A 26,922-nucleotide genomic window follows, 5' to 3' on the forward strand; every position below is an offset into this window, starting at 1 on the left:
CACCCTGGCCCTGACGGGGCTCCGAATCCCGGCCAATCGGCTCGTCGCGGCGCCCCGACGTCGCCAATGGCGGCTCACAAACAACTCCGGGAGAGCCAGTAGCCTCTCGCCCCGGCACGTGGCTGCCCCTGGGCCCACCCCCTTAACACGTTGTTTACCCGGAGCGGCCTGGTGTTTTCGAGAGGCCTCGCCGAGAGCCCGCCTCCCGGGCGTCACCACGCGCTTTCCTCCTCAGCGCCTAGCCCGGGTTAACCCCTCCCTCCCCAGAGGCCCGTTATTCCCTTTCCTCTCACACTCCTTCCTTTCCCCGCTCCCTCCCTGAATCTCCTTCACTTGCCTTCCCTGAGATTGTCCGGGTAGCTTTCAACGCATTCCTTTCCTCCCAAAGGGGTCTGATTCACCTGTCCTGAATTCCACACACCTGCTTTCCCTCAGGGGGTCTGGTGGGTTTCCAGTCCTGATGAGTGACTCAGACTGTGAATGTTTGCTAACTTCGGGTTCGTGGTGCAAGCCCACGCTAATCCCTCATATAGATGTGCAACCCACCCACTTCCACAAATATCCAAGCGCTCAGGAAAAGGCGGCATTTTGCTTTTCCAGTTAAAAAACACCCAACCCCCTAACTAACGCCTAGCGGCGGCTACAATAAACTTTTCAAAACACTTTTATTTTATTACTCCCTACTCATTTGACCTGCGAAAGCAACATTTTCTGCACTGGGCTTCCTTACAGAAAGGTCCTTTAAGGTGTGCTGGAGGCCGAGAGCACACCCTTGCCCAGCAGCCCGGCTCTCTCGTGGGAACATAGCGCGCCCTCTTGTGGTCGAACGCCGTAAGTCCTGTTCCCTCCACCCCTCCCGCTTTCCCCTTTGAGGTGTTTTTCACCCTTCAGTCCTTGTCTGGCACTCACCAAGTGCCTGACAGGTGCTAGGCTTATATGCTGGGAACGGGAAACATAGACAGGATTGGGACATGGTCTTTTCCCTTGATTATTTCAGTTCTCAGTTTGAGAGAGAGCTGCATAAGTAAATAATAGTTACAACAGAATGCAATTACAGCCAATGCAGAGCTACGTGCAAGGCGTCACGATGGAAGGGATCTCTTAGCTGAATCAATAATAACCTATGTGCCAGGCACTGTTTGCACGCATCATCTCATTTAATTCTCCAGACGGCTCTACTGTGCTACTATTATCCCATTTTATAGATGAGGAAAGAGGTTCAGGGATCATTTTCAACTGCAAATCTGAAGGTGTTACTTCTCTTGCTCACAGCCTTTTGATGGCTCTCCACTTCTTACTGGAGCCTTTCTAGCTCTCACATGATCTGATTTGGCCTAACTCTCCAGCCTCATCTCTCCACATTCCCTGCTCAACTCCTAGCCATACTTATCTACTGCCTTGAACCAGCCTCCAATCTCCCCGCTGTTGCTAATGCTGTCTCTTACCCATGGACCATTCTTTCTTCTCACTTTCACCTACCCATTCTTCAGGCCCCTGACCCCCCAGGCTGGGTTATGGGCTCCCTCCAAAAGTTCCTTAGGCCTCCTGATCTAGCACTATTTTAGCTCTTATCACACCAAGTGGTAATCATCTGCTGACTCATCCGTCTCCCCAACTAGACTTTAAGCTCCACGAGGGCAGGGCTGTCTTGGTCTTATTCACCACTGTCTCCAGCACCAGGCCCAGCACCCAGCACATTGAACGGAAAAGAAGGAGAAAAAAGAAGTTGGGGTCACTGGGAAGACAGGCCACAGAGGTATCAGGGAGGACCACTGAACATCCCTCAGGCTAGCCATTAGGTCATTGACAACGTTGGTGAGTGCAGTCTTCCAGTTGCCCAGAAGAGTGTATGAAATACTATATGTGAAAAGCCAAGCCCTATGCCTGGCACACAGTAAATAATTAATAAATAGCAGCTATTACTATTATTATCAAAACTAAAGTAACAAGGAAAAGGCCATGACCTCTGAGGCTACATGTAAGCGACAGAGAGAGATTTCCCATGATCGTCCCCTTCGAGCTGGACTTCCGTAATGAGGCTCTGAGCTTGGATTAAATTCCTCCTGCAGACATGGCTGAAGGGTGGTAATGGGCGTGGTGTGGTGTGGTGTATCAGTCCAGCTAGGTTAGGTGATGGGAGGTAACAAAACCCCCCAAATTCCCAAACTTCCCACTAAATGTACAACGTGGGTTGGTGGGGGGCTGTCAAGGCCTGCCAAAGCTTTATCTCAACACAGGCTTCCACAGCAGCAGAGTTAGGAGAAGCAGAACTGGGAGAGGCTCCCCCAGCAATGAACTGTCTCAGCCCAGAATTGATCCCCTTCCCTCTAGCTGACAACTCATCGGCCGGAATGGCCTCACGTGGCCTCATCCAACCAGGAGGGCCCAGGAAACGCAATCCAGCCCTGTGACCAGAGAAGAGAATTACCTTATGGATTCTTTTAGTGATATAAAAGCCAACACCCTCTTCTGAAACTGTTCGGAGGTGCTGCAGCTCCAAGGAGCTCAAGAAGCTTGGCATTAGAAAGGGTCCTTTTCTATAAAGCGGACATTGCTGCATCTCTGCCAGTATGTTTCTTTCATGGAAGGGTAGCTGCACCAGTCCTGAAAAATGACTACTTATTCTCACAACTGTGTGTGTGAGACAGACGGTGTGTTCGTTTCCAAACAGGTGCTCACAGGAGGTGGGGGGCTGGGCCCGTGAAGCTGGCCAGAGGGATGTGGAGATCCCACTTCTTTCTTCAGCAGGAAGTGGTTGCAAAGGACTGGACCGAACTGCACGGAACTCTGCTCAACCTGAGCTGGGCTTTGACAGCCCACACGTGTATTATTCCTGGCCCAGTGAATAACCCAGATTCTGGAAAACAAACTGAGGTCTCCGGTTACTGGTTCTGAGAGCTCTGGGTAGGGGCTGGGGTTTTCCTGGAGGAATTGGACATTTCACTGTCAATCAGTGACAAATCCCAGCACAGAAAGTGAGGGGGTGGGCTCTGGTAGAGAGTGGGGAGGGCAGACAGCTGACACAGGAAGGCAGACACGTCAGGAGGAGCCCGAGACAGCGGCTGGGTCTGAGGGCTCTGAGTAGCTGAATTGAAGATCTGCCTCTAGGCTTCTCTGGGTGGTAATTTCCGGCCTTCTTTCTTGCCAAAGGTCACCGCCTTAGGGACAATTAACAGAAGGACCTGTGCCACGATTTAGGACAACCTTAGCGCAGAGGAGGCAGCGGAGAGCTTGACCCGCTGTGGACTGTGGCTGTGGCCTCAGGACAGCAGCACGTCTGGAGGAGCTGCCGCTGACTAGGGCTCCAGGTACTCCCGCCCAGAGGCTAGGACGTGGATACTATGACCTTTCAGTTTTTCTGGGCTTGTGTCACTGGTCCACCTTTTGCTCGACTCATCATGGGGCCTAGGGCTGGTTGTGGGGGAACTGAGGCAGTAAAGCAGGTTCTTGTCTGAATTTAGCCACCAGACGAGGGCTCTCGGCTCTCCACCTGTGCACCCAGCCTCGCTCCACCATTCCCCGGGACCACCTGCTTCTACAGCACAGTGGCTTCCTGCTTCTTCCAGACCCTGCCCTCTACCACCTCTGCCCCAGGCCTGGCGCACGCTCCACCAAGAAGCCATTTTGGGTTCCATCCAGTCTACTCGGGTCTTTTTCATTCATCTCATGTTCTGGATCTCAGTTATGTGACCATGACCATCCCTTAGACCGGGACACCCCTGAGAACAGGAGCAGGTGTCTCCGCCATAGAGCTTCACCCTCCCAACCTCTGTGAGCCCTGCACCTGGCTTTGTCCACCTGGGGGTCGGCTAGGTAGCATGATCCGTCGGACTGAATGGCGTTGGTGAGGCGCGGGGGTGGACGGAAGCAGATGCAGTGTGTACAAACTGGGAGCTCTTTACTGGCTGCCGTGAGAAGCCTATATACAAAGAAGGCACGAGGAGGGGGAGGGAGCTCCCCTGCTACAGTACCATGGAAGTGGGCGGGGCTTGGGGAGGGAGCCTGCCAATAGGCAGGGGTCAGGAGAGGTTTTCTGGAACCAGCCTCAACTTCTGGAATGGGCCACAGGGGAGAAGGCAGAGCTCACCTGGCTCTGAAAGCCAAGGACAGCCAAGACCTTCACTTCTAGGTCTCCAGCCCATGGTCGGGGGGGCAGAGGGGGGTCTGGCTGATGTGGCATCGTGGGGCTCCCTCCCTGTTCTACATTCAAGTGTCGCTCCCTCTGTGATCTTGCGGGGGTCCCTCCAGGCCAGGATGGTAATGTGGCTGAAAGGTGGTATCTGCTCTGTATCCTTCCAACATCTCCCTGGCCCAGGACCAGTCCCCTCTTCTGTTGAGGATTCCATTGTGCTCCCAGGGCAGTCCCAGCACAGTGTGTCCTGGCTGCCTAGCACTGTGTCCATCTTTGTTTCTTAGGGCTGAATTTCCTGCTAGTGCATGGAACGGCCATGGCTGAGGACAGAGGTTTTGCAACGATTCATGAAAGAAAGCCATCCTGGGGACCTTCCTTCTAGTTCCTTCTGCTCTTGGGTCTGAGCATGCCAGGTCCTGTGAACACCCCCTTGGACAACCTTAGGCAGGCTCCGACTCTCTGGCATGGGTATCGGGAGCTGCACCGGGGGCCTGTCAGTAGTTTTCATCTTGAGGACAGAGTCAGTCCAGTGACTATGGCGCACGATGGGTCCAGTGTGACAGAGGAGGTGTCACCACATTGGGGGCCTCTTCCTCCTGGCTCTGGTGGAGGCCCTTTGGCGTGGTTACGGCACAGGTAGAGGCTGGGACACGCATGTCCATGCACCATCTGGGGCGCACAAGCACAGTCCACAAGCAGTAGGACCCATATGTGCTCATATGTGTCCAGGGCACAGGGCTGCAGTGCTCAGCAGTGCAGGTTCCACGGCCCCAGCCCTCCTTCGGGGAGAAGGCCATGGCTGGAGGGCACGTGCATACACTTGAACAGGTGTGTGTGCCCGAGGCTGCTGGTGCCAGCCAAAGGCAGTAGCCCCTGTGGACCGTCAGGGCATAACTTATGATAAATAGAAGAAGGGGACACTAGGGGAGCAGGGGTGGGATCAGGGAGGATGTCAGTAGTATCGGTCGCGAGTCTGCCAGCTGGTCACCCAGTGCTTCTTGGTGGGCAGGGTGCTCCCTGGAGGTGGGTAGCGCTCCTCCTCCCGGATCCGCACCCCGTGGTACTTGGGCATGATCCGGTAATAGCGGGTCCGCTTAAAGAAGTCACACTGGAGAAGGGGAGAAGAGAAAGGCCCTTAGCATCCAGCTTTTGCGCCAGTGGGAAGATGTGCCCAGCCCCTTCCTTCCCCACCCGGAGGTCCTCAAAGCCAGGACCCCTACCCAAACACAATGCCATCTCCCTGTGCTGAGACGGGGAGGACAAGGTTCCCCATCCCAGGCCCCAGAGGAAGGAGGAGTTGAGGAAGGCAGAGAGGAGAGGGAGAGGCAGATGGAGACAGAGGGGCAGTCGCTGAGACTGCTGACGGAATGGCTGGGAGGGGTGGTGATCTACCCTGACCACAGTGTCGGGAGGGGTCAGTTTGTCACCCCAGGGGACTCCCAAAAGGAAGAGGGCTGGTTCCCAGAAGAAGGACTCTACTAGTGCCCTCCTTCTCTAGAGGTGGGGATGGGGTGTGGAATCACTCTGAAGTTTGTCTTGTGGCCTACAAAGATGGGGCCTGGCCTTGGCCTTGACCCTTTTCCGATCCCCAGAAAGCAGAGGGGGCACAGGGAGGGTTTTATGGTTCCCTCTGGGGGTCCCAAGTCCTTGAGGGGCTCAGTGGGGAGGCTGGTGAGAGCAGACACCCTGAGCTCTCCCAGGGTGCGGAGAAGGAGGCCGACAGAGTGGCCTGTTCTTTGTGGTGGTGCTGGGGACAGAGTGACGTGCAGAGAGGGCCCATAAAGGAAGAGGAGCAGACAGAACAGAGTCAGAGGCCCCAGCCAGCTGGGGGCTTGGGGGAAGGGGCCCGGAGGCCGTGTTACCCAGTGGACCAGGGGTGGGGGGCTGCCCCCCTCAGTAGTCGTCCGTCAGCCTCTCTGTCTCTGATGGCTGGCTCTTCATCTCCGCCTTCTGCCTCTTAGCTTCATACAGGGCCCGAGTGCGGGCTCGCTTGAAGAAGCCGCACTGCGGAGGGGAGGAGGTGGGGAGGGGCCATCAGGGGGGGTTGGGGGGTCCTTGCCAGCAGCACTCATGAACGGGGGCCCGGATGCCTGGGTCCCAGCCCCAGCTTGGTGATGTAGCAGGAGCCAGAGCTCCTGGTTCCCCTTTCTGGCTTGCAGGTCCCCCCATTAACCCAGGCAGGAGCATCCTGGGTGAGATGAGGATGGGGCAGGGGGTGCGACTGGGAGCTGCGACGAGGTAGGGGGGACTTGGGGGACGGGGGGTGAGACGGAAGTGAGGACTGAGATGAAGGGAGAGCTGGGGAGGGTCTGCTGGCAGGAGGTCCCAGAGCGGGCGTCGCAGTGGCGGGCTGGGTGTCCTCACCTTCCACAGCAGCAGGATGATCAGCCCGAGCAGCAGCAGCCCGGCGCTCACAGCCACGAGCACGAGCCACAGCTCGATCTCGGCCGGCAGCTCCTCCACCAGCTCGGAGTCGATGTCCACGGAGAACTGGAGGGGCGAGAAGGGGCTCAGCCTGTATCCGTGCCCTCAGGCCCAGAGCTCATCCCTCCTGTTCCAGCTGGACACAGGACCCTGCTTTTTTTTTTTTAGTTGCACATATTTATTTTTAAATTTTTATTTATGTGTTTATTTTAAACATCTTTATTGGACTATAATTGCTTTACAATGGTGTGTTAGTTTCTGCTTTATAACAAAGTGAATCAGGTATACATATACATATATCCCCCTCTTGCATCTCCCTGCCATCCTCCCTATCCCACCCCTCTAGGTGGTCACAAAGCACCGAGCTGATCTCCCTGTGCTATGTGGCTGCTTCCCACTAGCTATCTATTTGACATTTGGTAGTGTATATATGTCCATGCCACTCTCTCACTTTGTCACAGCTTACCCTTCCCCCTCCCAGCGTCCTCAAGTCCATTCTCTAGTACATTTGCGCAGGACCCTGCTTTTTGATCTACTGCCAGTAGGGGGCACTCAGGGACTGGAAAAGCCCCTGCCCGCCCACTGACAGCCACAGATTCCTCCATCCTCCCCTTTCTCCACAGGAGCAGCCTCAGATCTGGGAGGCAGCCTGTAGTCTGCGTTTGTGACCCACACATCTGGGCTTGGGTACCAGCTCCATCCTTCACAAGCTGTGGAACCTTGGACAAGTAATTTCACCTCTCTGAATCTCCATTTCATGCTCTCTGATAAGGGGATCATAATGCCTACCTCATAATCCAGTAGAGAACCAAAAGTAAAACCAAAAGCATGGGTTCTGGGGCCAGACTACCTGGGTTCAAGCCCTAGCTGTGTTATTCACTAGTTGTGTGACCTTGGGCAAGTCACTTAACCTCTCTGTTGTTCATCTATAAAATGGGGATTATGCTAATAATACCTACATCATCATAGGTTGCTGGAGAGGATTAAATGTGTTTAATATGAGTAAACTGCTTTGAGCAATAGCTGGTACACAGCAACACTCCATAAATATTTACAAAAAAACAAAGAGTGCATAGCATACAGTACAATTTCTTCTTCCCCTACAATGAAGATATATATATAATATATATATTATTATATATGTTTTATAATATGAAGTTATTTCATATATTTTAAATATACATTTATATATGGAAAAATATTTTTTCTGATGCTACATTATTATTTCTTAAAAAGTTATTTAGGGGTCTTCCCTGGTGGCGCAGTGGTTGAGAGTCCGCCTGCCTATATAGGGTACACGGGTTCGTGCCCCAGTCTGGGAAGATCCCACATGCCGCGGAATGGCTGGGCCCGTGAGCCATGGCTGCTGAGCCTGTGCGTCCGGAGCCTGTGCTCCACAGTGGGAGAGGCCACAACAGTGAGAGGCCCGCGTACCACAAAAAAAAACAAACAAAAAACAACAAAAAGTTATTTTGATTATTTTTTTTAAAAGATGACATTAAGAAAATTAAAGGTTCCCAGTAATTTTACTCCATAGCAAAAGCTATCTTCAACATTTTGTTGAATCTCTCTCTCTCTCTCTCTCTCTCTCTCTCTCTCTCTCTCTCTATATATATATATATATATATTTTTTTTTTTTTTTTGCCGTGCTGTGCAACATGTGGGATCTTAGTTCCCCGACCAGGGATTGAACCTGCACCCCCTGCATTGGAAGCGTGGAGTCTTAACCACTGGACCGCCAGGGAAGTCCTCTTTCCATATTTTTAAATGTATGTGTTAAACATATATATTTTTTCTTCCACATAAATGGGATCTGTGTGTACTCTATGCACTCTTCTGTGACCTTTTTCATTATCTTTCGATGTCAATTAATAAAGATCAACCTAATCTCTTCTGATGACTGCATAGTCATTGTAGGAAAGGTACCATAATTTATTGAACCAATCTCCTACTGAAAGACATTTAGATTGTTTCCAATCTTATGCCATTATAAACAATGCTATAAAAATATCCCCATATATTTATGTTTGCAAACTTGTCCTATTAGCTCCTTAAGATATATTATCATGTGCAGGATCAAAGGAAATGTGCAATTAAAATTTAATAGATATTGATAAATTCATCTCCAAAAAGAATCCATCAATTTATATTCCAATCAATAGCATTTCCTTCTACCTCATCAGCACCGGACAGCATTATTCTTTTTAATATTTTCTAATATGATAGGAAAAAAATCTTATTGCTATTATTTTTATTTCTTTACTATTGAATTGAACATTGGTATTTCACTCTATGTACACTGCCTGTTTATCTCTATGCCACCCTTTATCTTTATGTATTAAAAATATGTCGGGCTTCCCTGGTGGCGCAGTGGTTGGGAGTCCGCCTGCCGATGCAGGGGACATGGGTTCGTGCCCCGGTCCGGGAAGATCCCACATGCCACGAAGCGGCTGGGCCCGTGAGCCATGGCCGCTGAGCCTGCGCGTCCGGAGCCTGTGCTCCGCAACGGGAGAGGCCACAACAGTGAGAGGCCCGCGTACCGCCAAAACAAAACAAAACAAACAAACAAACAAAAAAATATATATATATATATATGTCTATCAATACTTTGTCATGTATGCTATAAACTTTTTAAAAAAGCAATGTATCATTTGCCTTTTTAGTTTCCTTACATCTCTTTTGCTGTACACAGGTTTAAAATTTCATATAGTCTCTTATAACTGATTCATTTTGCTGTACACCTGAAACTAATACAACATTGTAAATCAACTATACTCCAATAAAAATTTAAAAAATAAAATAAAATTTCATATAGTCTAATTTGTCAAATTTTTCCTTTGTGACTTCTGGGTTTAATAAAATCACTCCCTTTTTCCATAATTAAAGATTATTAAATTATTTCCTGAATTTTCTTCTGGTATAATAGATTTTATTTCCGATATTTAAATATTTAATCTAACTCAAATGTGTTTTTGTTTACGGTGTGAGGCAGGGGTTTGCCTTTACTTTCCAAATGTGTTCTCCCAATACTACTTGTTTACCTTTTTTTCCTGATTTAAAATGCCATCTGTATAATAAAGTAAATTTCTATCCTGTTCCATTGATCTTTCTGGCCCTTCCTATACTACCTTAATTCATTATAGGAAATGTACCATAATGTATTGAACCAAAACTTCATTCGCCTCCTATACCTATCCCCTTCATATCTCCACTTATATCCCTTTCATAACAAATTATTAGGAATCTTGTCATATTTATTCTTCCATATGTAACTCAGAATCAAGTTTGGGAACTTTCTTTTCAAGTTTCCACGGAGATGGCACATCTTCACAGAGATGTCGTGCAGATCAAATGAGCTCACGCAGAGGTTCTCAAGCCTGGCTGCACGGTAGAATCACTGGGGGGCACTTTTTAACATACCAACACTGGGGTCCCACCTCCACAGACTCAGATTTCATTGATCAGGGGTGTAGTCCAGACACCAGAAGTCCTCCAGAGGATTCCAACGTGCTGCCGAGATTGAGACCACATAGCTAAAGCGTGCGAACATGCTCTGGAAAGATGCCCTGTTCTCCCGTGCCCTGGCCAGGCACTGCTGTCTCCTAGCACGGTCACTCACCCGCACCGTCTTATTCTCCATGTTGATGGTGGGGACGCTGGTTCGGAGGAACAGGGTGGCCCAGCTGGCTACCCTGACTCGGTCAAAGTCTTTGTAATCCTGGAGGGGGGAAGGATGGGTCAAAAGAAGCAGCTGAAGCCCCTCTGAGCCTCTCTCCTGACCCTCCCTCAGGGTCAACAACAACCCCAAGGACACCATCCCCCCATCATTAAGCAGCACCCAAAAGGACCTGACACCAGGCCTCTCCTCCACACACGAACACACGTCATTCATTCATCTGTGCGTCAGGTCCTGTGCTGGATGCTGGGGACAGCAGAGACAATGAAGGTCACGGTCTAGGTCCGGCCTGTGGGCTGAATCTGGCCCATGACCTGCCTTTGTAAATAAAGTATTTCTGGCATACAGACACGCCCATTCATCTATGTATTGTCTGCGGCAGCTTCGTGCTACTGTGCAGAATTGAGTGGTTGCAACAGACAGCACGTGGCCCACAGAGCTGAAAAGACGTTTAATCTAGTCATTTACAGAAAAAGTTTGGTCTAGGTGGCACAAGATGGCTGGCACTGCAACCCAGAGCAGAGCATGGTGAGCGGCACGCGTGGTTTCTGAGAAAGTTCTGTGCGTGTCCAGAGGGGAGAGGTCATTTTCAGCTGGAAAAGTCAGAAAAGACCTTGCTGGTGGTCTCTTGAGGGAGACTGTGAAGCCTGAACAGAAGTTTACATGCAGAGATAACAGAGGCGAGCTGGCATCCAGGGGGAAGGAACAGCCCGGACTAAAGCAGGGAGGTGGGAAAGCAATGGACACGTGACAGAATAATGAACATGTGAGAGAAGGTCATCTTCGCTAGAGACAAACTTATGTCATATCCCCCGCGCAGATGCACAGACTAACACTGACACAGCACACAGCAACAGGTGCACAGCCCAGCATGTAGCAGTCTCCAGGCAGTCACTGACACACACTCGGGCACACACATGCTCCCTGGCGTCATCCTCTTCCTGTTGCTCTCCCTGCCCGGATGGGTGGCAGTGGAGACCTCCAGACTCCAGCACTGACCTCGATTAAGGTGCTGTTCCACACTCGTGCCTGAACTGTCACGTTGGTGACGACGGGGGCATCAGGAATCCGGCACTCCAGCCACACACAGCGGGCGTGGTCGCCGCCACAGCTCTGAGGTGGGCAGGGAACACAGAACACGAGACAGTCTGGGTCTCTAGATTCTTCAGCCTTCGCCCCTGGCTTTGTCCCACCCATGGCTGACCTGAAGGGGCCTGCCCTAATCCCTTCACTCATGCACACTGCACTTACGTGTTTAAGGCACATTCTTTGGGCCAGGCATACGTAGATGCCAGCGACAGGGGGCACGGGAAATCTGATCCTTGTTCGTGTAAATGGGGCCCAATCCCAAACGCCGCCTTTCCAATGCCTTCCCACGCTGAGCCTTTGTTCCTGCCGGCTCCCTCTACCTGGAAGGCCACTTCTCCCTCTCCACCCAGCTAGACCTCAACTTGCTGCCCAGGCCTGCTCCCCTCTCCCTTCTGACAGAGGGCGCCCTGCACCCTGTCTTCACCTTGCTTCTCCCCATTCCCAGCCCTAATGATCAAAGTTTTGAGCATCTATATCACTCCCAACAGGTTGGGGCTCCTGGGAACAGAATCAGTATTTCTTCCTTCAGTCCACTGTACTGGCTGCTCCCCAACGCAAGGCAAGGGCAGCGGGGTCCCTCTGAGGGCAGGAGATGAGTCCCCCCCCCGACTGGAGGCTCCTGAAGGCAGGGGCCACATCACCTCATCAGACTGGGTTCTCCTGGGGCGTAGCACCTGTCTCCCTTGCTTCGTGTGCCCCCAGGTGCCCACCCACCCTGTGATGGGTGGGCACAATCCCCTCCAACCTTGCCCCGTCACTCACCAGCTGGATCTCAGACTTGGCTTTTTTGGCAGCAGCCAGAGTGACCGGCAGGGGGCCCTGGCCTCCCCCGGGGTCCAGTTGTCGCCGCCTGCGTTGTGGAGATGGCGGCCTGTCCTCAGGAACCTGAGGGGGAAGAGGTGATTTGCTGGAGGGAGGATCAAAGGTGAGGAGAGGAGGAAAGGGCAGGTGGAGGGGCAGGCCCCAGAGATGTAGGAGGGGAGGGAGAGGAAGACGCCGGCCTTTCTGCCCTGCAGCTTGCAAAGGAAATGAGATGCAAGTGAACGCTTCCCCCGGTGTCCTTACAGAGAGAGTGAGGTTGAGAGGGTTGACGAGGTCTCCAGGTGGCCGGCAGTGCCAGGACCCATTGCCGTGGACCGTGATCTCCGTGGGGTATAGCAGCCACTTGCCATTGCTGACTTCATACGGCCACTCCAGCCCCAGGATCAGGGCACCAAGGGCTGCCAGCCCTTCCCCCACTGGGCCCACCTGCGGGTACAAGGGGTGTCATGGCTACTGTCTCCTGGAAAACCACCTCCATCTCACCAACCCCCACCCTCACACCCTCAGACCCTGGACCCAGAGGTGCCCTTACCTGGAACTCATACTTGAGGGGGCTTCCCACATCCTCCACAGTTTTCATGCCAGACTCACCCATCACTGTCCCCCCAAAGAAGCTTTGTAGCCGGTGACTCACCCTAGGGGTAAGAAAGGTGCTGGAGTCACAGGGGATGGGAGGGGCCCTTGCGGGGGCGGGGGCACCAAGGTTCACTACAACTCCTCTGATATCAGGCAGACCTGAGATAAACCCCAGCTCTAGCATTTACTAGCTGTATGGCCTCAAACAAGTTATTTATCCTCTCTGAGCCTCAGTTTCTTCATCTGTAAAGTGGGGTTAATCTGTTAAGCAGGGTCACTATATAATGGGGCTGTTGTGAGAAGACAGTGAGACGATGTATATAAAATCCTTAGCATTGTATATACATGCCACATCTTCTTTATCCATTCATCTGTTGATGGACACTTAGGTTGCTTCCCCTAGAGTCTGTCATACAGAGGGAAGTAAGTCAGAAAGAGAAAAACAACTACTGTATGCTAACACATATATATGGAACTTAAAATTTAAAAAAAAATGGTCATGAAGAACCTAGGGGCAAGACTGGGATAAAGACACAGAACTACTAGAGAAGGGACCTGAGGACACGAAGAGGGGGAAGGGTAAGCTGGGACAAAGTGAGAGAGTGGCATGGACATATATACACTACCAGACGCAAAATAGATAGCTAGTGGGAAGTAGCCGCATCCACAGGGAGATCAGCTCAGTGCTTTGTGTCCACCTAGAGGGGTGGGATAGGGAGGGTGGGAGGGAGGGAGACGCAAGGGGGAAAAGATATGGAGATATAGGTATATGTATAGCTGATTCACTTTGTTATAAAGCCTAAACTAACACACCATTGTAAAGCAATTATACTCCAATAAAGATGTTTAAAAAAAAAAATCCTTAGCACAACAAGCTCTCATGAAATGGCAGGGCCACACCAACACCTTAGCCCCAGAGTTTCTGATTCCTCCACTGCTACCTGCTTTGAAAGGAGAATAATAATAATAGTAACAATAATGATAGTGATGTTGTTATGTCTTGGCCTAAGGATACCAAGCCAGGAGAGATGTCTCAGAGGAGCTTGAGAGACACCTTAGGGAGGGGAGACCCTAGCTCTGGCCCAGCAGGCTGGGGTTGGGGGGAGTGGTACCCACATGCTGAGCGAGGCCTGGAGTGTGTAGTCCACCAGCAGAGTCAGGGTTATGGGCCACAGGTCATCCTGGTGACTTGACCTGGGGAAAGAATGGGGAGGGTAGGGGAGGAATGTGTCAGCTAAGGCTGGGGTGGGGGGGCCCAGGACATCTCAACCCCGACATAGCCTGGCTTCTCGAGGTCACTCACGTGGAGAGCTGCAGCTGTGCCTGGAGTTCCCTTGTGTGCAGGGTCACCCCAATGACCTCGAAGGCAATGAGCAGCTCCATCTGCCATGAGGGTGAGGGAGGCAGAGAGGGGCGTTTGGGGCCAGGCAGGGGTGATGCCATGGGGAAGCGAGGGGCTGAATGCTACGCTAAGGAGTTGGTTCTCTGGCCTCCTCCTCCCATTCAGGGTGCAGTCTCCCACTGCCACCTGTCTCCACTTTTCCACCTTCCTAGCCCCTTCTGTTTCCCTTTTCCCATTCTCTTCTGTTAGTAATATCTCTGCTACTTTTGAGCCACATGACCTTGAGCAATCACTGAAACTATGTAAGCCCATGTTTCCTTTCTGTAAATCAGCATCTACCTCCTCAGAAGGTTGTGAGAATTATATCATATAAAAGAAGCACAGCCTTGGGGTCAGGGCCTGGCACATAGTAGGTGCTCAGCAAAATCGGTTTCCTCACCTCCACCTGCTCTAGCTTTGCGCATAGCTCCCTAGCGGCCCCATTTTTCTGTCTCTGGGTCTCTCCCCACCCCCTACTGTATCCCCCCCTCCTCCACTCTGGCTCTTTGCTTCAAGGAAGCCTGGGAAGCAGGCAGGCAGAGTGAAGATAAGGAACTCATCAGAGGAGTAGCCTGGGACCCACAGGGTTGAGAGGGTGTGGTCGGCGCTCACCCTCTGGTTCCGTTTGAAGGGGTTCCCCAGCTCGCAAACAATGGTCATGGTCTCGTTGGCTTGGCAAGCTCCAGGCTGAAGAAAGAAGACAAATCAGGTCTGGGTGGTCAGACTAGGGCTTGTCCCGCCCCTCTCCTGTGGTACAGGGCCTGAAGCCCTAGAGGCCTGAGAACCCATGTGTTCCCCTAGCAGCAGAGACGCTGCAGGCACCTGAGGAAGCCCAGCCTAGAGTAGTTGGGGGGGGGCGGGGAACACATGGCAAATGACAACACATGTACATGACATGTATGAAGGATGCATATACGTGGTGAAGCCGTGATTGGGCTCCGAGGGGGCGGAAGGCACTCACGGGGCGCACTGAGGACAGCAGCAGGGCGGGAGGCACCGCCAAGGTGAGCAGCGCCTCGTGGGCGTCTTCCCCAGCCCGCTCCCGGCTTGGGGTGTTGGTCAAGTTGATGCTCAGCAGCAGTTTTCGGAAGTCTCTACTATATGGGAGCCTGAGAGGGGAGGAGCCCCGGGCTGAGCCCAAAGCCCCGCCCCCGGGCCCGCCCCAGACCTGTTAGGCCCCGCCCCCCAGAAGAAAGCCCCTTTTCTGGCCAGGGAAGGCCAGTCTGAACAGCTCCCACCCCGCTAATTAAGGTCCCTCCTCTCCGATTCGCCTCTCTCTGAGACGCCTCCCCTCAGATCTTACCAGTTCTCTCCCCTCTTCCAGACCAATAGGGCCCCGCCCCTCAATTCCCCAAAGCCAGTGAAGTTCGCCCCACCCTTGGCCAATCCCCGCGGTCCAGAGCGCACCTGCTCAGCCGCTGCCCCAGCTCAGACACGAAGGCCGCCTGCATCTGCAAGTTGCTGTCGCACTTGTTGTCCGGCCCGCACTCCTTCTGGAACTGGACCTGGGGGTGGTCGGAGGCGTGGAGGGCCCACCACTCACAGCGCCCTCTGGCCCCACAGCTCTCCGGGTCCCTGTCCTTCGGCCCCACCCACCTCCGTGTGGTTCTCCAGAGCCTGCGCCTGGTTGAGGACCGGGTAGGCGTCCAGGGACCGAAGCCCCAGTCGGGGGCGCTCAGGCATCCGCAAAGGTAAAGAGTAGTTCATGGAGATGATGATGGGTCGGAGTTTGTCACGGACGTTGTCCTGGGAAAGGAAGGCGCGCTGAACCCAGCTCTGCACTGCCCTCCAAACCAAGTTGAATCCTCACACCATCCTAAACCCCTAGGGAGGAGCTGAAGGCCCCCACCCCGCCTCAACCCTGAAAACCCCCTGTAAGGCTGAACCCCCTCCCGTCTGATCACCAAATTGACCCCACTGGTACCACCTTGACCCACAAGTGAGAAGGTGGGGCTCCTCCTCTCCAGGGAACCCTCTGGGGGGAGGGTTGAGCTTCCCTTCATCCCTGGGGTTCCCAGGTTGAGTTCTTCCTTCTCACCCTGATGTCCCAGAGAGAGCCTGAGCCTGCCCCTACTAACGGATGCCTTTTCCCCAGAGGTGAGCTGAGGCAAGAATTTCACACCCCTCACTGTGGCCCCCATCCGTACTCCAAGGGTCTCCTCTCTCCTCTACCATGGGCTGGGTGCTGTGCACTGTACCCTCTACTTACCTATGGTCTTCCAGGCCGACCTGCCACCTCTGTCTCTGGGGAGACCTCATTCCCTCACCCTTGACCTTGGGGACTCTGGCTACCTCTTCCTGGGGCCATGGAGCCCACGTGCCACCCCCTCGCCCCTCCCTCACCATCAGGAGCAGCTCCAGCGTCTGGCAGCGCATCTCGGGCATGGAGAAGAAGCCATGGAAGATAGCTGACTGACTGCGTGCAAAGCGGAGCCGGGGCGGGCGGCGGTCCCGGTCGGCCTCCAAAGTGTAGGCCAGGGCTGCGGTGCACAGTGTGGTCAGCAAGTGACCAGGTGAGCATGCCCTCCCCCTCACCCTGCAGCCCAGCACTCACTGATGTTCCGCCTGTAGTTGGGGTCCCCGGCACTCTGGTTGTAAGCAAAGCACAGCTCTACCTGCACACTGTTGAGGGTGGGGGACATGGAGGAGGGTCTGGTCACAGTGGGACCCAGATATCCAGGCCCTGGCTTTCACCCCCTTTCCTGGGCAAGGCGGAACAGGGCCCTTCAGGGAAAAGGCAGGGACAGAACTGGGGAGTCCACAGGGTTGGGCTGGGGTGTCCCTGGCCCCTTCCCTCCCCACTCTCATCAGAGCCATAGAAAACAGGGTTAGAGGGCACCAATGGGGAAACGGAGGCCCTGAGAGCAGGAGTTGCCTGAAGTCATTAGTCAGTTGTTGGCCCAGCCCAGTCTTGGGCAGGATCCCCAGTCCAGATCTCCCTCCCTACCCCGCCCCCCACTCCCCTGCCCTGTCTCCCCCTGCCTTCTGATCCAGTACCCTCATTCACACACAGACCTTGGGGTCATCACCATCATTACTGTAACCATCTTAGCAACTAACATTTTTTGAGCACTCAGGGTTTAGAGAGAGCCATGCTAAGGGCTATTTGTATATTATCTCATTTGATTATCACAGCAGCCCTGTGAATCGGTTATTAACTTTGTTTTATAGGCAAGGAATCTGAGATTCAGAGAGATTAATTTGCTCAAGGTGGTTCTCTCTCCTTCCCCACATCCCATCACCTAACTGTCTTTCTCTTCCCTCCCCTTCCAGGATCTCACCCCCCAGAGCCCATCCCCACCACTGCAATGGCCATAGCTGGAATTTGAACCAGGCAGTCAGAGCTCCCACTCTCAACCACCGTGCCCTATTGCCCCCACCCCCAATTCACCCATTACCTCCTGCAAGGAATTTTGCTTTTTAATGAGGTTGGGTAGGGAGGGCCATGCTTACCCAAGAATCAGCCCTTTAATGGTGGGATATCAGGAGTTGCCAGGGGAGGGTTTTGGGAGAGCCTTCCCATACATCAGGAGGAATGGGTGGGCAGAGTGGGGCCTGAGGGTCTCACCAGGAGGTGGCTGTGCAGAGTGCAGGGTCCAGTACAGATGGCCTGGCCACCAAGGTTCTGTGGAGGATGTTGATGACAGGCCGGGCCCTGCATGGAAAACCCACAGACATCAATGCCTCTGGCCTGTCCCAGGCCAGGCTGGGGTCGGGGCTCAGGTTTGCACGGACATGATGCTGAAGGTGGACCGAGCTGGGGCTCCATGCAGACAGGGATGGAGGAGAGAAAGGCCCCCATCCACTGTCGCACTGGCTCACCGCAGCAGCACGATGTGGTCTGACAGGCTCCCCACCAGCAGGTCTGGGTAGAGGTTCTCATCCACATCCATCTGCCCACTCAGGGAGTAGCCGAAGGTGGCCAAGCCAGGCAGTCCCAGCTTCTCTCCGTCTATTACCTGGAGGCAGAGGGAAGTGGTGAGGACAGGCTCTGGGGTAGGCTCCAGGGAGTGGGGCTCAGGGGGAATAGGGAGGGGTGGATGAGGGAAAGGAGGAAGGGCCCCTCCGTCCCTGTCCATCCATACCTGCTGGGGCTGTCTGAGGAGCCCCCTGGAGCTGCCGTGGTAGATGTACACTTTGCCCAAGCCCTCGAAAGGGGCTCCCACGGCAACGTCTGGAGAAGAGATACAGTACAGGGTCACCCCGTGTACTATGGGCCCCACAGTTCCCCAACCCTGTGCTTCAGGCCACAGAGCCCCAGCATGGCATTGACCTCCCTGTCAAGACAGTGCTCAGAGCATCAGGGAACAGAGCTCTGTGGCTCAGGATTAAAACTGGGACCACTGGGCACCCAATTACCTCTTTTATATGAGGGAAATTAGGCCCAGAAGAGGGAAGTGACTTACCCAAAGTCACACAGCAAGTTAATGTGTCCAGCAGGCCTAAACCCCAGATTTCTGACCACTGGCTGTTGTTTGTTTTCCCTCATTGCAGTGCCTTCCTTCTCCCCCACCAACCGCCCCTCCAGACACCTGGTCCTTCTAATGACATTTACCAGCAGGGCCACAAAAGCAGGTGTTATCCGTTGGTGACTTTGCCAGGTAGTTATCAAGCACTCATGTCATCCAGTCCTCACAAGAGTACTGGCAGTAGGTACTACTTTGTTTTGTTTTTTCTCTTGGCAGTAGGTACTACCGTCCCCACTTCATAGATGAGAAAAAAGGCTCAGGAAACCCAAAGTCACACAGCTAAGGAGTAGAGAAGAGGCTCTAAGCCCACGTCTGTCTCTGTGTGGGGGCTGGGATTTTAATCACAACACTCTAGTGAGCTTTACTTGTTAAAATGGCCAGGCTTTTAAATTCTAACCATTATTTGCACAAATAAATCCAAAACGTTTTGTCTTCCTAAACTTTCTAGTTTTCTGCTTTTGATCTGATAAGGTCTAGGTAACCAGAAAGCCAAGCTTGTTAGAAAAGGAAAAGGAAGTAGGTCCTGAGTGACAACTGGGCAACTCTTGTATCAGTAAGTGCTTGGGCTTCATTAACTAGACTTTCTAGCACCTGTTTTGTCTCTTTAGCGGCGCCTCTTCCTTCCTTTTGGTTCTCAGGTATGTTCTGGGAAGTTGAGGTTGTCAGAGAAATGATTTACAGATACGCCAGGTGCTCCCGTGGCAACCAGGCTCGACCCCTTGATTTGTCCCTCTCCCTGATACACCAGGTCTGATTGGTCCCCAAGTCCTGCAGAGCACTAATGGCATCCCCTATATCTGGGACGTCTACCTTGTCCCAGCGCTTAACGTCCCACACCTGATATACTATATTCTTGATCTTAACACCCCTAGCCTTGCTCCCCGCATCCATCCATCCCACATCTCCCTCCAGAATCATCTTGCAAGGTACCAAGCTATCATATCAAATCCCTGCCCCCAGATCTTTTTGGACACCGCTCTGCCATAACCCGAATATAAAGCCCTAGTTTTTCTGCCTGGCTTTCAAAGCGTCCACCCCACCCCTACACTACCTCTCCAGCCTCATCTCTGATGCGAACAACCCACACCTACTAGATTCGAGCACATCAGGCAAGTGGACCACACTCATGTTGTGCCCCTTCTCTTCCCTCCACTGTGCACACTCAGCCCAGCCTTTGATGCCCAGTGGTACGTCCACTCCTCCAGGAGGTCTACCAAGCTCGCCTCTGTGGGGGCTCCCTTTGCACGCTGTCTCTCCAGCACCGCTGTGAGCTCCCCAGACCTGGGCCCCAGCCTGTCTTCTCTTCGGACCCTGTCAAGCCTGGTATGCAGCTGGCTCTCAGTCAGTGGATGCTGGGGCAGGAGTGCTGGCTCATACCCTGGAATCCATCCTGGTTGATGTCACCGATGCTTGCCACGGAGAAGCCAAAGGCAGAGCGACTGGGGCCGTGAAGAAGGAGGGAGGGGTGGGCCGGGAAGGAGGTGCCTGCCTGGTTCATGAAGACATAAATAGCACCCCCTACCTCCTCTTTCCGCTCAAAGTAATAGGGGGCACCCACCAGGAGGTCCTGCCACCTGCACAGGAGAGAAGAAGGTGGAGATGGGACATGCAGCGTAACTCTTATTTAGCAGACACAACTGTGCCAGGCAGGGCACGTGACTATACAAATGGCGCCTCTGGCCATAGGTCGTGGCAAGGACAAGGAAGCGTCACTGTGACCCGTCTAATAGAAAACACACGTTGTGGAGAAGCCATGTAGACACAGGTCACGCCCAAACAGCCCACATCCACTAGAGCCATACAGATGACAGGCATAGACGAGGAGATGCAAGCCTCATGAAACTGACATGCAAATACCCAGAATCCCATAAAGTCTGATTGCAGATCAACATGCAAAATTGACTAGCAAATCCCTGCAAACAGCACGCAAAGAAATGCACAATGGCAAACCTCCATTTCTCTGCCCTGCTTTGGGCAAGCCCGCCCCCCTCACCATAATCCCGGCCCCAGAGAAACGTCCCTGGATTCTCACCCATCATTGTTCAGGTCTGCCAGGGCAATGGCGCTGCCAAAATAGGCGCCCACCTGCCTGCCCTCCAGCACCTGCCTCCTCCGCAGGTCTCCACCCGCCTCCTGGCTCAGCAAAAAGACAGCGCCCACATGTTGGTGCCGAGGGGCACCCGTCACAATGGTGGTGCTCGTAGGGTGCAGGACGGCACTGCCCACCTGCATCGTGTAGCCTGGGAAGCGGGGAAGGTGGTCAATCAAGGCTCCAGTAAGTTTTGTCCCCTTCTACTCTGGACCCACCTCCCAATATCCCCCCATTATCTTCTGTTCCTCTATTCTAAGTTGGGCAAGAAGGTGGACCTTGGATGCCCAGCCCCCAGTCCTGCCTGCACACTGGACCGTGAGCTCCATGAGGGTCATGACTCTGCATCTTGGGGGCATACAGGTGGTGCTCAATAACTGTGTACTAGCTGAATTAAATGCCACTAGTCGCACTGCACCCTGGCCTCACTCTTCCACCAGACACTGAGAGGGCCACTGAGCCCCTTTCCTCCTCTCCACCCAAAGGGCCACCACAACTGGACTCACCAATGTAGAGGTTGCCTTGGTCCGCTGGGTCCTTGTAACTATATTCGGATAAATCCCAGTCCTTCCGCTGAATCATGTAGCTGTTTCCTTCACAAGGATTTGCGGAGGGGGAGTATAAGTCACCACTCCTTTCCTCCGCTATGTCCAGACCCCCCACCTCCAGATAAGGATAATAATAACCCCTTTTATTTGTGAGTACTTTGCCATTTGCAAATCACTTCCTCTTTATTTTAACAATTCTGTGAGGTAGAACGATGACCCCCATTTTGCAGATGAGAAAAGTGAGGCTCAGGGATGGAGAGCTAGTTGTCCAGCTGGAATCCAGTCATCCAGGCACCCAGATACTAGATGACATTTCCCTCACCCTAGACACCGAAGCCAGACTCCACACCATTATCTCCTCCTAATCCTGCCCCAGACTCGGGCTGCCTACCCCTACCCTGTTCCCCAGGGCTGCTGCTGGAGAGTACCTGTGGCCCTGCCAAGATTCTACAGGACCAAGGGGTGGGAGGTAAGACTAGCAGAGCGAGCAGAGGCCTCGGCCTCGGGCAAGCCCAGAGCGGTGACTACGCCCTGCGCTACCTGTGGGTCAAGAGGACAAAATAAATAAACCATTGGGATGTAACAGAGAGCATAAGAAATATAGTCAATAATAATGTAATCACTTTGTATGGGGACAGATTGTTTCTTCACTTATAGGGGTGATCATTTTATAATGTATTTAAATGCTGAATCACTATGTTGTACACCTGAAACTAACAAAATATTGTATGTCGACTACACTGCGATGAAAAAAAGCAAAACAAGATTCTGGGCTCCCTCTGCCTGTTGATTCTGCAATAGTAGGTGCAGTAAGGGAAAAGGGGCCACTGTTGCTACAGCCTATGTGGTGGAGAGAGGCAGGTGGAGGGGGTGTGAGCCGTCAGACTCCTGAGAGGCAGTATGTGGTGTGGCAGATACAAGCATGACTTTGGATACAAGGAAATCTCTGCGGCCCTCCCAAAAGATTGCCCTGTATGTACTGACATGAAAAGATGCCCACAGTTTATCGATGTGTGAAAAGGAAGTAGCAGAACAGTATGTTTAATGTGATTTTGTGTGTGTGTGTGTGTGTGTTGAGATACCTATACATTCTAAAATAAGTCTGGAAGCATCCACAAGACACTTAGCAGTATACACTGGGAAATGGGACGAGGAAGATGGGGGAGAAGAAGGGCACTTTTCCTCTTTATTTTACTGTACCATTTAGTAGTTGTACCAGGAACGTGCTTTATTTTTTAAGTTTTTAAATGGTTAACCTGGAGTCAGATGGACCTGCATCCAATACAGGTTTCAGAACTTACTGTTGATTTACTTCACCTCCCTGAGGCTCAGTTTTCTGTAAAATGGGTATAATAATACTCGTATTTTAAGATTAATTCAGATACTAGGTGTAAAGCCTCTGGTACTTGGTAAGCACTTTAAAATAGCAGAGGTCGAGGTAGTTGCTGGTGTTGGCAAACGAATGCTCTCCTCTGCCCTCTCGTGTGGAGGCTCTGGCAGGCTGCCCTCGGGCCTAACGGGGTGGTGGCCTCTGCCCCTCTTCCCTTCCCCCACGGTCCCCACCTTTCCAGTTGTAGGCACCAGGAGCGCCAAAGTACACAGTGTTTTGGGTGAAGCCGCCGCTGGCGCCCAGCTGACACATGCCGGTCTCCAGGTAGTCGGTGTTGCTGTTGCACATCTCGTTGTGGTAGGTCTGCCAGTCGTCACTGGGGTCCAGCTCCAGGTCATTGCCCCTCACATAGCACTTGCCCACCATGCGCCGCTGGTCCTCCGACCCCGACCACAACACCTGGGTGTAGCGGTGGGCACAGACCTGGGGACCCCAGCCCCCCCCAACGCACACAGCTGAGCCCGCGGCAGGGACTCAGGAGCAGTGTCTCCACAGCCCTGTGCGCCTCTGGCTTTGCAGGAGGGGAGTGGAAAGAGGTCTCCCAGCTTTTCTTTCTTCCCACAGTGGTGCTTGGACCTGCATTGCCTTTCCAGAATTCAAAAACCCGCCCTGAAGGCTGAGAACACTTTTGGAAGGCCAGAAGGTACTGGAGTTGAGAGTGGCTGAGGGATCTTGGCAAAATGAAAAGGGAAAAGGATGAGAGAATGTGGGGTTCAGGCCCTTGGGTCTAAAAGGAGCTAGACACAGGGCTTCCCTGGTGGCGCAGTGGTGGAGAATCTGCCTGCCAATGCAGGGGACACAGGTTCGAGCCCTGATCTGGGAAGATCCCACGTGCCGCGGAGCAACTAGGCCCGTGAGCCACAACTACTGAGCCTGTGCGTCTGGAGCCTGTGCTCCGCAACGAGAGGCCGCGACAGTGAGAGGCCCGCGCACCGCGATGAAGAGTGGCCCCCGCTCGCCACAACTAGAGAAAGCCCACGCACAGAAACGATGACCCAACACAGCCATAAATAAATAAGTAATAAATAAATTTAAATAATAATAAAAAATAAATAAATAAAAGGAGCTAGACACAGAGCAGGTTAGGAATCTGCTTCTCTGCTGTCCCCTGATGGCCTCGCCCTCTTAATGAAAGGTCAGTATTAGAATAACAACAACCACAGCAGCAGCGGCTGACACTTACTGAGTGCTGACGGTATGCCAGACACAAGTCTGAGCTCTTCACATATTCATTCTTTTAAGCCTCCTACCAGCCCTATGGAGTAGGGATAATTATCTTCCCCATTGTAGATAAGGAAACTGAGGCACAGAGAACTAAGAAACCTGCTTAAGATCTCCCATCTAGAGAGAGGCAGGGGATATTCAAACGAAGGCTGTCGGGGCTCCGGGGTCTGAGCTCCTAAGTGTCAGGCTGTGCTGCCTCTCTTGAAGCTTCTCCCTGCACATGTGAGGTGCTCCATACAGAGTTATTGGGCAAATCAATTAGAATAGGGTATTTGTAAAAACAGCCAGGGGCCAGGGGAAACCCAGAACCAGGCCTAGTTCTTGTTTGCTCACCGTCTGTGTCCCCGTCCAGCTGTGAGCCAAACCCATGCTCGTACTGGCCTGAGCCTGTCCCGGGTAGTGCGGGCTCAGTGCAGGGCACACAGGACGTGCTCACCAAAAACGGACTGAATGAATGGATGGGTGAGCAGAAAACTGCTGAAGGACCCAGGATCTAGAACTGACTTAAGTGGAAACCTGGACCCACACCATCCTTAACAAAAGACTAGAAAGGGTGTTTCAGTGAACTGGTCAAACCCAGAGCTTATGACAGTGTTCAAAGGTGACAGAAATCACGACGTGATCCAAAGGTGACGGCTATGGGGGTGACGGTTGACTGGAAAGGAGTGGGCTTTCTGGAATGATGTAAATATGCTATTTCTTTAGTGGGTGTTGGTTACACAGTTGTACAAACGCAGTTCAGTTGTCAAAACGCAACTGAAACAAAATTTGTACATTCACTGTATGTAAATGTTACATGAATTTAAAGATGAAAAATAAATTGTCTATCTGGGACTCAGAACTTGAGGAGGTGACAGCTGACAGCAGGGAGGGGGCCCCCAAAGCCCAGCCGGGTGAGCTGGGGCAGCAGGGCTGTGCCTCTTCCACCAGCCGGCCTTCCCGGAAGAGCGCGCCCAGGCCGCACTGCCTGAGGCCCTCTCTGCCCTTTCCATCTCACAGTTCCCTCAGCTCATTCCTACGAAGGGTGAACACCCCCCCGGGGGGGGGGGGCAGTGGGTGCTTCAGACAGGACCCAGGCTGGCCCTTGGAGAGCGCCAGACACCCTCCCTACCCCCAGCCCCTGCTACAAGTGCAGGATGAAGGGACACACATGCCGTGGAGACATACAGCCACAGAAATGGACATTTGCAAGGCACCCGCTCATGCACAATGGACCCTTCTCCTGCCCTCTGCCTCCCTCCGAAGCTCCTGGGAGATGAAGGAGAGGGTTGGGGGGGACACCGGCGGCGAGCGCCCACTTACCAGGACTCTGCCCGCAGGGCCCTGGCTGGCCACAGTCACCCCGAGCCACATGTCCTCAATAATGTGATGGTCAGGGTCACCTGTGGGCATGGGAGGGGTCATGAGCCAGGGCACCTCACCCCACCCTCCCAGCATCAAGAGCACCCAGGGGGCAGGGGTTGGTCTCTCCGGGATCTTCCACTCCAGCAGGGCAGCCCTCCCTCCCCGCCTTCTCCAGCCCATCATAGTCCGAGCTCCACAAATCCCATCTGGTCCCACTCTAGGACTCCCTCTTCCCAGCCGGACAAGAAGGGACTAGAAGCTACCCAGGTGAGCCTTCTGTCTCTTCCAGTCATCCTCTCTGTGCTACGCCCTCCACCAGGCTCCTGTCCCACTGCTCACTTTTCTCTGCAATGTCCATCCGTTCACAGTCGTCCTTGTGGGCAGTGAGTGGGCACAGGTACACAGCACCGGTCTGGTTGGTATAGCCATCAGGCACAGCAAGGTCCCGGGGGGCGCCAGCCAGGAGCCTGGGGGCAAGAAGGTAGGTAGACCCGGGCCCACAGTCCCCAAAGCCCGCTTCAAACAACTCACTGCTGAATGTGCGTGGGCCGGGCCTCCGCTCTGTGCCAGGCTCTGCCGTCGGGAGATGAATGGCTCCCCGCCCCTGCCCTCGAGGAGTGCCCAGGGTAGGGGAAGGCAGGCAAGGAGACAGACACCTGTGGTCAGTGCCTCATGAGAGGAAAGCAGGGAGCAAACCAGCCCAGACTCTGCGTGAGGGGCAATCAGGGAGGCCCACAGAAGAGGGGACCCTGGCCTGAGTCTGATGACCAGGGCTTACCAGGTGAAGAAGGGGAGGAGGGGCTCTGTAGGCCAAGGTCTGGCCTGTGCAAGAGCCGGGAAGCATGAGCAAGAGAGTGACTCAGGGACCTGCAAGGCCCTCGGTACAGCTGGAGGCCAGAAACACGGGGAGGGACAAGAGGCAGGGTGGGAAGGGCAGCCACGGAGGGATTTCAAGCAAGGGAGCGACATGGCCAGATCTGGGTTTTGGAAGAACTGTTTTGGCACCTGAGTGACATAATCAGATCTGGGTTTGGGAAGGAATGCTTGGCCTCTGAGATGAAGCCAGAGGGGAAGAGAGCAAGGCTGGGGGAGTCCTGGTCCTATCTCTTTGAGCCACATCTGAGGACTTAGATCCGGGGGCGGGCACTGAAGAATGTGGGCAGGAAAGGACAACTGACCCTAAACCAGAGCTGGGTGAGCTGAGGTCAGCAGGGCCCTTATGTGACCTGGGCGATGTCTACTGTCCCCCCCCAACCCTGATGAGACAGACCTATGAGGTACAGGGGTGGTGGCAGGGGAGCTGGGTACCTGACACTTTGGACAGTGTGGCCCCGGGGCAGAGTTCTTGCTGCTGGGCATGAGAATAGGGATGGGTAAGGACTAAAAATCACCTTGTCCCCAGCCTGCCTGGAACCCCTCTTAGGGACACCAACTGCAAGTCTCTGCAAGGTCCTTAGGGCTCTAGCAGCCCTTCCCATACCGGAGAGGTGACTAGAGGAGAGGAAGGCGGTGATCAGCTTTGAAATATCATCTCAAAAGACAGTTCGTGGACCACCAGAATCAAAAATCCCTGAGATATTTGTTTAAAAGGCAAATTCCTCAGCCCACCACAGACAACCTGGATTGAATCTGGGGGTGGAGCCCTGGAACCTGCTTATTTAACATGCACCCCAAATATTCACACCACAGTTTGAGAACCCAGCTCTACCACCCCTTGCTCTCCCAGCATCATCTGTCTGCAGCCTCTGGACGTTCTGC

General features: G+C 53.2%; 1 protein-coding gene across 3 annotated transcripts in view; it reads right to left on the reverse strand.

Annotated features, from left to right (window-relative positions):
* Positions 1-5,101: 5,101 nt before the first annotated feature.
* Positions 5,102-26,922, reverse strand: part of ITGA3 (integrin subunit alpha 3) — a 28,378-nt gene continuing 6,557 nt past the window's right edge. For 2 of the 3 annotated variants that reach the window (XM_060136162.1, XM_060136161.1), the window contains 25 exons: positions 25,504-25,631; positions 25,123-25,202; positions 22,770-23,019; positions 21,165-21,251; positions 20,602-20,809; positions 19,947-20,143; positions 18,186-18,274; positions 17,923-18,059; positions 17,669-17,755; positions 16,655-16,722; positions 16,444-16,580; positions 15,697-15,846; positions 15,508-15,605; positions 15,062-15,209; positions 14,713-14,787; positions 14,023-14,102; positions 13,836-13,913; positions 12,676-12,778; positions 12,387-12,569; positions 12,084-12,206; positions 11,232-11,345; positions 10,176-10,274; positions 6,497-6,622; positions 5,995-6,136; positions 5,102-5,240 (listed from right to left, as the gene is read on the reverse strand). In XM_060136162.1, coding sequence (XP_059992145.1) covers positions 6,026-6,136; positions 6,497-6,622; positions 10,176-10,274; positions 11,232-11,345; positions 12,084-12,206; positions 12,387-12,569; positions 12,676-12,778; positions 13,836-13,913; positions 14,023-14,102; positions 14,713-14,787; positions 15,062-15,209; positions 15,508-15,605; positions 15,697-15,846; positions 16,444-16,580; positions 16,655-16,722; positions 17,669-17,755; positions 17,923-18,059; positions 18,186-18,274; positions 19,947-20,143; positions 20,602-20,809; positions 21,165-21,251; positions 22,770-23,019; positions 25,123-25,202; positions 25,504-25,631 — 2,956 coding nt within the window. In that variant the 3' untranslated portion in view covers positions 5,102-5,240; positions 5,995-6,025. Of the gene's footprint in view, positions 5,241-5,994; positions 6,137-6,496; positions 6,623-10,175; positions 10,275-11,231; positions 11,346-12,083; positions 12,207-12,386; positions 12,570-12,675; positions 12,779-13,835; positions 13,914-14,022; positions 14,103-14,712; positions 14,788-15,061; positions 15,210-15,507; positions 15,606-15,696; positions 15,847-16,443; positions 16,581-16,654; positions 16,723-17,668; positions 17,756-17,922; positions 18,060-18,185; positions 18,275-19,946; positions 20,144-20,601; positions 20,810-21,164; positions 21,252-21,634; positions 21,739-22,769; positions 23,020-25,122; positions 25,203-25,503; positions 25,632-26,922 lie in introns of those variants that run through there. The other variant, XM_060136163.1, reaches the window with a different exon arrangement.

Source organism: Lagenorhynchus albirostris, chromosome 20 (assembly GCF_949774975.1).
Source record: "Lagenorhynchus albirostris chromosome 20, mLagAlb1.1, whole genome shotgun sequence".
Taxonomy (NCBI): domain Eukaryota; kingdom Metazoa; phylum Chordata; class Mammalia; order Artiodactyla; family Delphinidae; genus Lagenorhynchus; species Lagenorhynchus albirostris.